An 11,751-nucleotide genomic window follows, 5' to 3' on the forward strand; every position below is an offset into this window, starting at 1 on the left:
GGGGGGGGGGGGGGGGCAGCTCCCGCAAGCACACAGCGCTGTGTAGCACCGCCACGTCCCCGCAGCCCCCGTCACAGTGAGGGGACACGGGGATACGGGGTGCCGTGCGCTGGGCTGCTCGGCGCGGCGGGCAGAGGCGTCACGCAGCAGCGCCGCGCAGGATCGGTGCCGTGCGCGTAGCGTGGCTGCCCTCTGCTGCCACCGGCACGGCAGTGCTCAGCACCCACGGGCGCGGGGCCACGCGGGGCGGCAGGGCCGGCTGGATGAGCCGGGAATGCGGAGAGACCCACGGATGGGCGCAGCGGGATGGACGGAGCGCGGCGTTTGGGGGCTGAGCAGCAATGGGTGCCCTGCAGTAAAACCCGTGGGTGCCGTGGGGCGACCCCCCCCCCCCCACATGCCCACCCCTCCCGCGTCCCATAGGCACCGCCCAGCCACACAGGCAGCCCGGGATGGGGGCGCGGGGTGCGTGGAGCCGTGCAGGACTGCAGGCCCCCCTCCCCCCGGGGGCCGGCGGGGGCCGGGGGGGGTGGGGGGGGGGGGGGGGGGCCGAGAGCAGCAGCCGTGGGCGTTAAAACAGGAACCGCACCCCCGCTTCCCGGATCTCGCTTTTCTTTTTTTATTTGGTTTGGTTTGTTTTTTTTTTTTCTTTCCAAAACACGAACGGTGCAGGAGGGGAAGGAGGCGTTGCGGCGCGTTGGGGGGGGGGGGGGGGGGGGAGGGAGGGGGAAGGAAGGGCAGCCCCCCAGGACCCCCTCCGGCCGCGGCAGAGCTGTGCCCGAGCCCCTTTGGATGCCGCTGGTCCCGCAGAGCTGAGGCCGGCACAACTCATCGCAGCGCTGACACCGCTGCCTCCCTTCAGCCTGCTCGCATCTCCCACGGTCGCTCGGCGCGTTCCTCTCCTGCCTTCTTCGTGTTCCCCCCCCCCCCAATACACGCACCCCCGTCCCCCCGTCCCAGCTCTCCGTGCAGCACTGGGGGCTCGAGAGGGGAAGGGGCGGCTCTGGTTTGCGTCCTCCCCATCCCAGCGGGCTGCATTCAGCAGAGGCGCCCCGCGGGTGCCCCCCACCCGCTGCCTGCCCCCCTCCCCGCAGGCTCTCGGCCCCCCCTTCCCTTTTGTCTACAGAACCGCCCATGCTGAACAATAGCAGCCCCCCGCCGCTTCCCGTCCGCTGCCGATGGGGTGCGGAGCAGCTCCCCCCCCCCCAAGGCCCCGCAGGCAGCCATGTAGGGGCAGCCGCACGGTGCCGGGGGGCCGCGGGGGGGAGCGGGCTACAGGAATGCTTACAGGCACGGAGGCCCCCCCCCCCCCCCAGCTGCGCTGGGATCGCCCGGCAGCTGGGAGGGGATTTAGCGGCATCGCTGCTGCTCGTTTGTGCGGCTTTAAAAGCAGGGCTGCGGTCGCGGCTCTCGGCCTGGGGGCTTCCCGAGGGTCCCTTCTGCTCCCAGATGGGTGGGGGCCCCTCTGTCCGCCCCCTCCCTTCTTCCCTCAGCCCGCGGCATCGCGAAGCGGTTCGCGTCGCGCTGCCGGCGTGCTGGGGCAGCACAGGGCTGCTCTGTTAGCGGCCGCCCGCGGCTTTGGAGCGCTTCGGGGGCTCGGGGGGAGGGTGAATGATTTCCAGCATGCAGCAGGGAGCTTTGTGCCCACGAGGAGCTGAACCGCGGGGGTGCATCCTCTTGTTTCCCTTCGGCTCGCTGCTGGGGGCTGCTCCCCTTCCGGGGGGGGATGGATGAACCGTAGGCAGTGTGCGGGAGGTGGTCCGGGGGGGTCGGGTTGTGAGGTCCGCCGGGTGGGTGGGTGCTCAGCTCTCTGCTGTCCCCCGGGGGAGCTCAGCCCGGAGCCGAGCGTCCCCGCGGGTTCACACCTGGCCCCGTCGCAGGGCCCCAGCCCCATTATCCGGCTGCGTGAGAAAACCCCCACCTTGGCCGCGGGGGAAGGCAGAGCGGGGAGGCCCCGTGAATTGGTCCTTTGAAGCAGCCTCCCCTCCTGCCAAGCGCCAGCTGCGGGCGGACGGCCTCACAAAGCGCCGGCTTTAGCACCAAGGTAACGGCGCAGCGGGGCGAGGGGCGCCGGGGCCAGGAACCCCCCCGCACTGCCCTCCTCATCCGGATCGCCGTGCAGTGGCGCGGTGCGGGACGGGCCGGCAGCTGCAAAGACAAAGGGCCGAGGCAGAGCGGAGCTGCGGGGTTCCCATCCCGCACCCCGGGGAGGCTCCGCTGCCGGTAGCGGTGCGTGCAGTGCCGCGGTCCGGCCCTTTCCCGCAGAGCTGCGGCTCCGCATCCAGGCTCGGTGCTGCCCGCACCGTGCCGCTCCCTGCCCTTCTGCACCGGAATGGGGGGGAACCGTCCCGACCCGTTTCCTTGCCTAAAGGGGGAAAAAAAAAAAAGATCCAGCCGCATGCCTGGGCGCTGCGGGGAGAAAGTGACCCAGACAGACAGGAATCCGAGCTGCGCTGCTCGGGGAGGGTTTGGGTTACAGCTTGGGTTCCAGCCCGGCTGCAGAGAGGGGGCTGCGAGGGGATCGGTGCTGGATGAGCTCATGTGGGATCCGCGGGGCCGCTGAGCTTTGGGGTGGGTTCGTGTTTTGCACTGGGGGCTCTCGGGGAGGGCTGCAGAATGGGAGCACGGGGTGAACGTACGGGCATCCGGCAGCTGAACGAGGCGGCGTTCTGGGCAGGGTTTTGTGCGGGGGGGAGCATCGCAGTGAGCGGCACTGCTGCCCCGATCCACGCGGGGCCAATGGTGGCACGGAGGGAAGCGTCCCGGAGCCGTTTTGAAGGGCGCTGCTGGCAGCCTGTCCTCGGGCCGCATCTCGCTGCAAATGCTCCCTCAGCCCCATGATTGATGAGGGTTTACGAGAGGAGCCCTCGGCGCAGCCAGGCGGCCCCGCGTGCTGCTTGGAGCCCAGCGGGTGTCCCGGGAGCTCCGCAGGGATGGGACGGGGCTGCGGGGAGCTCGCATTGCAGCTCGGGGCCATCGGCTCCATCGGGGAGGTCCCACGGGTTTTTGTGCGCGCTGCAGCACTCGCGTTGGGTTGTTCCTAAATTTGCTCTGTTCGGGAGGAGTTGCTGCTGTGACAACAAAGGGCTGAGCTTTCCGTCATCTGTCTGAGGGGCGCAGGTCGCTTCTGAGAAAGCAGCGTCTCACAGCCGCACCATTTACATCGTTGCCGTGGTTACCGTCGTCCCGACCTCATCCCAGCTGTGGGGGCATCCAGCATCCCAGGGCCGGGTCTCTGCTCCACGTGCTGCATTCTCAGCTCTTCCCTTTGCCATCCCCACCGCAGCTCCGTTTTCCCACTCGATGTCCTGCTCCCATCCCTGCCGCAGTGCTGGGCTGTTTGGGGCAGATCCTTCGGGGCCGTGGGTCCACAAATTGAGGCCCCGCATCGGGTGGGTTGTTTGCTGCAGGGCTGCTGGGTGAATGCACGAGGTGGAGGGGAAGAGCAGAGCCTGGAGCAGCGGGTGCCCATCTCACGGCACTCTGGGTCCCCCAGCACCGCAGCAGAGACCCCCACAGCACCGTGTGCCAACGCAGGGTTTGTGCTGGAGCCCCGATCCCTTTCTCTGCTGTGCTCTCACACGGTGAGTCCCGGTCACAGTAAATCACAGAGGGAAATGCAGCAGCAATGCTCCTTGCCATGGCAACGGTAGGATTGCATCAGGGCTTTTTTTTTTTTTTCTTTTTCTGAACTGCAAAACTGGCTAAGCAACTCCCTGAGGGACAGTAGTAAGAGAGAAGGGAATATTTTTGTCCTGTAGGCTTTGGGGCTGGAGCTCCGCGTGCAGAACCAGCGCAGTGTTTTGCTCCGTGCTGGTGATGGGAGTGGGAATGGCCCTGGGGGGGCTGGGGAGGGCTGTGTGTGCTCCCCAAGAGGGTCTGGTGGGGAGACCCTGCCTCACATCCCCTCCTTCCTCCCGTTTCCCTTCTGCCCTGTGCTCTCAGTGGGAACACAGAGTGCAGGGGCAGCTCGGTGTGGGCAGGGGGCCCCGGGCTTGGAAGGTGCTCTGCAGAGCTGAGTGAACACAGCCATTTTTCAACACATTTTTGTTCCCTCTGCGGTCCCGCTGTTGCAGAGCTCCCCTAAGAGCTGTGCTGTGGGGCTCTGGGTGTCTGCCCAGGCTCCTTGCCACCCTCACAAGGGCCACATCAGCAACGAGGGCTGACGTGCTGCCTTTGGGACGTATCATTTATACCATGTTTGGTGCCATTCTCTGTCACTGGAAGCTTTAAAAAAAATGGATGAGACCAACATGGGCAGGAGGAAGGCTGCAGAATGCAACAGATGCGAGGGTCCCTCTGTCCTCCTGTGCTTCATCACCTCACAGTGTCCTTGCTGTGCCAAGGACTGTTTGGGGACGCTCTGAGCAGGGATGTGCTGGTGCCAGCTGCTGCTGCAGGGAGGTTGGCTCTGGTGACACACACATCTCATCACACAATTAGCTGCCTTAACAAGCTGTGAAATCTGCCGGGTGCCACTTGCAGAGCTGCTCCCAGTGCTGCTTTTGGCTGCAGTCTCACAGTGTGAGCTGAGGCTTCTCCATTGCACGGCTCAGAATGGGGCGGCTTCGTGCCTGGGTCAGGGGGAACAAGTAGATCTGGAGCAGGAGAAAACTCTGGAGAGCAGCAGATCTGGGGCAACACGGGTGATCTCACCTTGGTTAAAGGAGAAGATAACGCCAAAGGAAGGACGCTGTCATCATTGTGTCCTCTGCTTTTTGGGGACGAATCCTCTACTAGCAGAGCCACAGGCCTTAAATACCATTGCACCCCACAGCTCTCAGAGCTGGTGGGGCCGGAATACACCCACAACAAAACAGTTCCACGTATCAAGGTCACTGTATCCACCACTGTCAGAGTGCTGGTGTTTGAGCAGAATGCCAAGCTCAGGGGTGTGCTGAAGGGCACAGAGCACAGCTGTGAGCAGGGCAGAGCCGCGGGGTGACCCCACCGAGCTGCTTACAAAAACTGCAGGTCACAAAGCTTTGTGCTGCTGCTGTTCTCAGTGTCATCATTTCTATCTGTTGCTCCAATGCTTTCCAAGCGTTGGAACTTCTCCTTTTCCCTCAAAGCACACCGGATGCATTTCACAGACGCATAAAACCCCCTTTGAGGGTTCTTCTTCCGCCACCTCTCCTCTGGGTCGCAGCTGTGCTGGGAAGCTCTGAGGAATCCTTTTTAACCCCCAGCAAAGCGTTGCTGTCGGTGGCACAGGGCTCTTCCTGCTGCGGTAGGGAAGCTGTACTGCAAAGAAACACCAGGGCGGACTCTAATTAAATGTTTCAGTGGGAAAGGGGATGAGGTTTAAATTTGGTTTTGTAAACACGATCGTTTCTGCCCAAACCACCGCCGTGAGAAGCCGAGGCCTCACACAGCCCAGGCCCGGGGCCGCCTCCAGGCTAGGCCGCACCGGGACCTCGGACCGCTGAGGGCTGAGGTGTGAAGGCCTGGCTTCCTCGGATAGCGCTGAGGGCCGGGCCGCCCCGTTACCTCCCTCAGGGATGGGAGAGAGGACGGCGTCTCGAATGCGGCGGCTCCGGGCCGCGTCCGCGCAGCCCGCGCTCTCTGCCCAAGATGGCGGCCGCCCCCTCAGGCGCCCCTTTGTCTGCAGCCGCCGCATTGCTGCGAAGGGCGCGAAACTGGGGCAGCGGAGCCACGCCCATTCGGCGTGCCGGCCGCCAGGGGGCGGGGCGCGGGGGCTGGCGACCAATCAGAGGCTTCCACTTCCTTCCTCCTCACAGGGGCTCCCGCGGCCAACGGGCTCGGCGCTCTCGGCCAATCGGCGCCGCGCTCCACGCCCCACCCACGCGTGGGAGGAGGTGCCGCCGGGGTTTTGTTCGCGCTCCCTCCTCCCGTCGCTCCTTATGAATATTAACAGCCTGCGGCCCAATCAGATGGCGGCGCAGCGGCGGCGCTTTGGTGGCGTCACTCGCCCCGCCCCTCGGTGATGACAAATCTGCATATTCATGAGGAGGGCGGGACTCGGCGCGGGAGTATATAAGCCGCCGCCCCGCCAGCCGCCGCGTTCGTCGCGCTGAGGCTTTGAAGTGCGGTGTCGTTTCTGCAGTTCCGCACACCGGTAAGCGCCCGCCGACGCGCGGGGCGGGCTGCGGTGTGCCGGGGGAGGGGGGAGGGAGGGAAGTCGGTGTGGGCATCGTGGGCACCACGTCCCCGATGTCGGGAGGTCGGGTCTGTGCCTCGGCCCGACGCGGGGCGGCCGCACACCGCCAGGCCTTGTGTGGCTGTGGGGTGTACAGGCCAGCCACTCGGTTGGGTGGCTGCTGGGAGGACCGGGCCGGAGGAGCGCTGAGGGGCGCCTCGGAAACAAAATGGCGACGGGCCTTAGCCGTGCAAAATGGCGGCGGGAGGGAGGAGGGGCGTCGGACTGCGCCTGCGTCGGGGGGCGGGACGGGTGAGGGGCGGGGGTCCCGCGCCGGGCGGGGGTCGGCGTGGCGGGGGCCCCCCTGTGGGGGCGCGCATGCGCGCTGCAGGCGGCGCGGCTTCGTGGACGGTGCGGAGCGCCCTCTGTCGGGCGGGAGGACTCGGGCCGGCATCGCACCGCGGCGCTCGCGGGGATCGGAGCGCGTTCGACGGCAGCGAGCGGGGCCGGGAGCGTCGGTTCGGGCTTTGGGGAACGTTTGGTAGAGCTGCTGACCGAAGGCTGGTTGATTTCGCAGGTGACGATGGCATCAGACGAGGGCAAGCTGTTCGTTGGAGGGCTGAGCTTTGATACCAACGAGCAGTCGCTGGAGCAAGTCTTCTCCAAGTACGGGCAGATCTCCGAAGGTGAGGGCAGGGCCGTGCCGGGCTGGGCTCTGCTGGGCTGCAGTGGCTGATGGCAGCTGTTCTCTCCTCCAGTGGTTGTGGTGAAAGACAGAGAAACGCAGAGGTCCAGAGGCTTCGGCTTTGTGACATTTGAAAACATAGACGATGCGAAGGATGCAATGATGGCCATGAATGGGAAGGTAAGCCGGTTCTGCAGCAGCTGTTTGTTCCCCCTTAAGAATGATAGAATGGCCTGGGCTGAAAAGGACCACGATTATCATCAGTTCCAACTCCCTGCTATGTGCAGGGTTGCCAACCACAGCTGCCCAGAGCCACATCCAGCCTGGCCTTGAGTGCCTGCAGGGATGGGGCATCCACAGCTTCCTTGGGTAACCAAAAAGCAGTGAGATGAGCTTGGTAGGTGTGCTTCTGTTTGAAGCCATGAGGAAGGAGCTAAGTGCTGGAATCCTCCCAAAGAAACAACAGAAAAGGATACAGAGCAACAGAGGATACAGAGTGGCTTAGTGAAATCCTGTTGTTTTACTGCATTCTGAAAAAGGCTGAGGCTATAATCACAGAATCGTATAATGGTTTGGGTTGGAAGGGACCTCAAGGATCTTGAAGCTCCAATCACTCTGCTGCAGGCAGCCCTGCCAACCTCCACATTTCATACCAGCCCAGGCTGCCCAGGGCCCCATCCAACCTGGCCTTGAACACCTCTGGGGACAGACAGGGCATCACAGCCTCTCTGGGCAGCTGTTCCAGCACCTCACCACTCTTAGGAAAGAACTTCCCCCTGACATCCAACCTCAATCTTCCATCCTTCAATTTCAAACCATTCCCTCTTATCCTGCTACCCTTTCAAAGAGTTGGCTCCCTTGCTGTTTACAGGCTCCCTTTGGGTACTGAAAGGCTGCACTGAGGTCACCATGTAGCCTTCTTTTCAAGAGTGGCTTTGTAATGCTTGAGAATCCGTCTGTGTGTCGTCAGCTCAGTTGCAGCATTGAAGAAAACCAGTACGCACCGGTATTGAAATTCCGGTGTTGCTTCACTGGGAGCCGAGTTGTGCACCATGCTGTGCAGTGCGTGTCAGCTGATGTGTTTTTCTGTTTGTTAGTCTGTAGATGGCCGTCAGATCAGAGTTGATCAAGCTGGAAAATCGTCAGAGAACAGATCCCGAGGCTACAGAGGGGGATCCACCGGGGGCAGGGGCTTCTTCCGTGGGGGCAGAGGTCGGGGCCGTGGCTTCTCCAGAGGTGAGCAGGCGTTAGGGTTGCTCTGCTTGGGATGGGGGTGGTGTGGGTCAGGGTGCTGGAGGAGAAACCGTAACGTGGTGTCTGTTCCAGGAGGTGGAGACAGAGGCTACGGCGGGAGCAGATTTGACTCCAGAAGTGGAGGATATAACGGCTCCAGAGACTACTATAATAGCAGGTAATGCTATTGCAGCTGCTAGCTAGCTTGTTGCAGAGCTCGCCGTGTCTGTTGCCTGGCAGACAGCAGCGCCAGCAGGCTGCAGAAGCTGCTGAGCCAATACAAAGCGCATGTTTCCAACAGCAGGAGTCAAGGAGGCTATGGAGACAGGTCTTCAGGAGGGTCCTACAGAGACAGCTACGACAGTTACGGTAAGTCCTGGTTCAAATGGGAGCGATGCGTACGTTGCCGTAGGAGCTCTTAAACCTTCTGACCCTGTTCTGAAGTCTGGAAATGCTCTGAGGCTCAGCTTTGGACTGTGCCCCTTTTCTGTTCTTGCCCGTAAGAACCAATCTGTCAGGCTTTGGATGTGGTTGTGCCGTTTAAAATTTCTAATTTGTAATGCATGTGTAGGAGTTGCTTGGATCTAAAGGCAAAGCAAGTTTTTAAATACGTTCTTGGAGCTTGAGACTAAGCCAAAAAACTCGGAAGCCCTAACAAACTGGATTCAAGGGTGGGGGAGTTCTCTGACACGGTAGAGCAGTAGCTTCTGGAATAATGCAAGGGAGTAAAATGCTGGAACTTGTCTATGCTTCAGTGCCTTTACAATTGTGCCTGCTTCTTGTCCTCAGCTACACACAACGAGTAAAAATCCTTCCTGACTCAAGATCGTCCTTCCAATGGCTGTATTTATAAAGATTTTTGGAGCTTCGCTGAAATGGTTATTGTGTAGTACATCTACTTGTATTTTCACTTTTGTAGTATTATCAGTTCTAATCTTGTCAAACACAGCCTGACAGCTTCTGATACGAGATGGTCTGATGAGACTTTCCTTTGAGAAAGCTCTGCTTTCGAGTGGTTTTAATCTTTTTGGAAAGCACTTCCGATTTTATTTTGCGCTTCATGATGAGCCGAGGTGTTTTTTCTTTTTTAAAGTTGTGAAGTTGGGGCCCCAATTCAGTTTCTTTTGAGATAGAAAGGACCTTTAATGCAACGTTCACGAGAAGCTGAACAAGCTGTGGACTTTTTCTTTTTTTTTTAAGTGCATTACCTTCGTCTTTTGTAACATTCCTTTAGTGTAGCAAGGTAGGAATGCAGCCTGGGTACAAATTGGAAGGCAAACCACCTTGATATATCTAAAGAGAAACTTGCTTGTATGTTCAACCTGCATAACGGTATTTTTACTGTTGTAATGATGTAAATTACCCAGAAATAGACTTGCAAACTTACCATAAAAGAGGTTCTTGAAAATGTTTATTTATATTGTCCTTTTTTACTGGAAGAAATATGCATATTCCATTGATATTGTATTTGAAGTGGTAAAGGATTCTTGTATACAGTTTTCTTTGGCTTTACGAAGCCTATTAAAAGACCGTCTGAAATGAACTCTGCTCCTGCCATTGACATTTCATTGCACAACACAGTCCTTGAAGACGAACAGTGTGTGTAGAAGATGCCAGAGGAGAGGAGAAGACTTAGCAGTAGTGTAAGAGCAAAGCAGACTGAACAGTTGCTAGAATTGAATCTTAACTCGGTCTTGACACGTGAATTCACCGGCCTGCTTCCACATCACAGTGTGTAGGGGCAAAGCTGGCAGCACGGCGTGCCTTTGGGTGTTGGAATGCTTGGTGACAGCTGAGCTGAGTGTTAGTGAGGAGAAGTGCTGTTTCCTTATAATGCTGAAGTGAAGAATTAGTCCTTTGGTGACTGGACTAGTTACTGGAGTGTTAATGGTAGGTAAATTGCCGTAATTAGCTAGCTTTGTCATTGCCTTACAAGTTCTAAGAATTCTTTGCTAGCATATGGAAACTGCAGTGTCCTTGGAGAAAAGAAGTGTTGTGCCTCCAACAGAAACCTCTGAGACGAAAGCTGCTCTCTTGGCTAGTTCATATGTGGAAATAGTCCTGTAATTCGAGGTAACTCCTTTTGCTCATGTCCGCATCCTTCCTCTTGTTGAGAGCTCATTTGAAAGCCTAATGTACCTGTGAAATATTCCTCTGACAATTCTGGTCAGCCGATGGACAAATTTTAACCCATGCCGTATGCAACCTTTGGCTTGTGGCACAACTTCAGTTCCACAGATCAGAGTTGGGCATGCAGTCATGTCTTGCTAGTAGGAACGGAAGCAAGATGGGAAACCGAATTCCCTGACTTGATATGTGTTCATCTATTGAGAATCTTTCTAGACTTCATTAAGTTGCTCACTTTAATTGTAGCTTTCTTTGCCATCCTACTTGTTGCCATTAACTTTTTCCCATAGCCCACACTTCCTAAGCAGCCATGTCAAAGTGGTTAACTCTCTGCTTAGGGATCCAATGATACATTGGCTGGCATATCAAAGGCATCAGCCAGCCCCGGAACAGTTTTCCCACACTGTGCTTCTGTGATGTGATGGGTTCAGCGAATGGCTTGTGAAACCCTGGTATCTGATGTGACCTGTGTTCAGGGGAGGGGGGTGGCAGTACGAAACTTCTCTGTTTGATACCATTATTAATGCACTTCTGCTTTGGCAGGCTGAAGAGAAGATGGACGCTGGGCTCGGAAGCTGGCTGTTGGGTTCTGAGGAAGGGCAGTGGTGCCACCAGGGAAGCTGAACCCACACCTGAGTTTGCAAACCAGGTAACGGCCCGTCATTGCAGCCCCCAACCCTCAGTGTGGTGGCATTTCCTGAAGCCCTGTTTCTCATTTAAGAATAAGGAGCTGTGGGGGGGGGTGAAACTTTAGGATGAAAAATGGACGGAACTCAGCCTTTAAAATGACTGTTTTCATTTGATTTCAGCAATGAACTGCTGTGGAGAGGACCTGAGGAGGAAGGAAGGACAGCGTTGAGCGGAGATGATGAAGGGCTTTGAGCAGAGTTGTTGCTGATGTTTATAAGTAAATGGAACGAGCAGGAAAGGCAACTAAGCTAGAATAAAACATTGCAATGTGAAAAAAGAATCTTTGTAGTACTTCTGTGGGCAAACAATGCTAGAATCTGGCTAGATGAGTTCCCCTGTGTGTGTAGCACAGCTGAAGCTACAAAGAAGGGCTGTTCTGGGGAAGGGGGTTGGAGGTGGTTGGGGCCACCCGTGTGTGAGGTCATTGCAGTGGAGCAGCTGTGTCTGAAGGGAGAAATGGCTGCGATGGGTTTGCAAACCAGTGCTGGGGAGTTTTCAGGTCTCAGTTTGAGGTGGATGTGTTGGGCTGTGCTGCTGTCAGGAGCTGTGGGTGGTGGGATGTGTGAGCAGGAGGTGCTGCTGCGGGCTGACAGCTGTGCTTGGGGTGCTGGAAAGATGAAGCACCAACTGAGGGCAGTGTGCTGTGCAGAACCCTGGTCTGAGTCACCTTTTGGCAATCAGGAAATGCATTCCAAAGGGTTTTTGGAACACGATAGCACTTAAAAGGGAGGGTAGATAACCAAATGGGAGCTGGTTGTGCCAGTCAGAGCTGGGAGATGCACTGCTGGGAGTGGGGCTCAGTGATGGCTGCTCAGAACTGAGTCCCAACAGCTGGCAAAGTCCTTGACAGCTCAGCATCCTGAGTGTGGGCTGCAGTGCAAAGCAGTGCTGTGTGACCAAGAGGAGCTGCTGCAGT

General features: G+C 58.2%; 1 protein-coding gene across 6 annotated transcripts; it reads left to right on the forward strand.

The window, feature by feature from the left end:
- The first annotated feature begins 5,974 nt into the window (after nt 1-5,974).
- LOC122190880 (cold inducible RNA binding protein) lies at nt 5,975-11,112 on the forward strand. 6 transcript variants are annotated; one of them, XM_042891010.1, is made up of 8 exons: nt 5,975-6,079; nt 6,678-6,786; nt 6,859-6,965; nt 7,883-8,021; nt 8,112-8,196; nt 8,320-8,387; nt 8,808-10,794; nt 10,955-11,112. In XM_042891010.1, exons 2-7 carry the CDS (start codon nt 6,684-6,686, stop codon nt 8,822-8,824), a joined length of 519 nt encoding a protein of 172 aa, XP_042746944.1. In that variant the 5' UTR covers nt 5,975-6,079; nt 6,678-6,683; the 3' UTR covers nt 8,825-10,794; nt 10,955-11,112. The 6 variants fall into 6 exon arrangements, with proteins under 6 accessions (XP_042746944.1, XP_042746946.1, XP_042746945.1 ...); XM_042891012.1 differs by having other exon boundaries at nt 10,689-10,794; XM_042891011.1 differs by having other exon boundaries at nt 8,323-8,387.
- Nucleotides 11,113-11,751: the final 639 nt, after the last annotated feature.

This window comes from Lagopus leucura, unplaced genomic scaffold (assembly GCF_019238085.1).
Source record: "Lagopus leucura isolate 7727_CA_CO unplaced genomic scaffold, USGS_WTPT01 145-20_obj-0_obj, whole genome shotgun sequence".
NCBI classification, from domain to species: Eukaryota; Metazoa; Chordata; class Aves; order Galliformes; family Phasianidae; genus Lagopus; species Lagopus leucura.

What these genes read in the sequence shown, in the direction of transcription:
- LOC122190880 (XM_042891008.1), top strand. Translation starts at nt 6,684, where the DNA reads ATGGCATCAGACGAGGGCAAGCTGTTCGTTGGAGGGCTGAGCTTTGAT. An exon ending in TGATGGCCATGAATGGGAAG is followed by an intron (nt 6,966 to 7,882) that starts GTAAGCCGGTTC and finishes TCTGTTTGTTAG; the next exon opens with TCTGTAGATGGCCGTCAGAT. An exon ending in AGAGACTACTATAATAGCAG is followed by an intron (nt 8,197 to 8,319) that starts GTAATGCTATTG and finishes TGTTTCCAACAG; the next exon opens with CAGGAGTCAAGGAGGCTATG.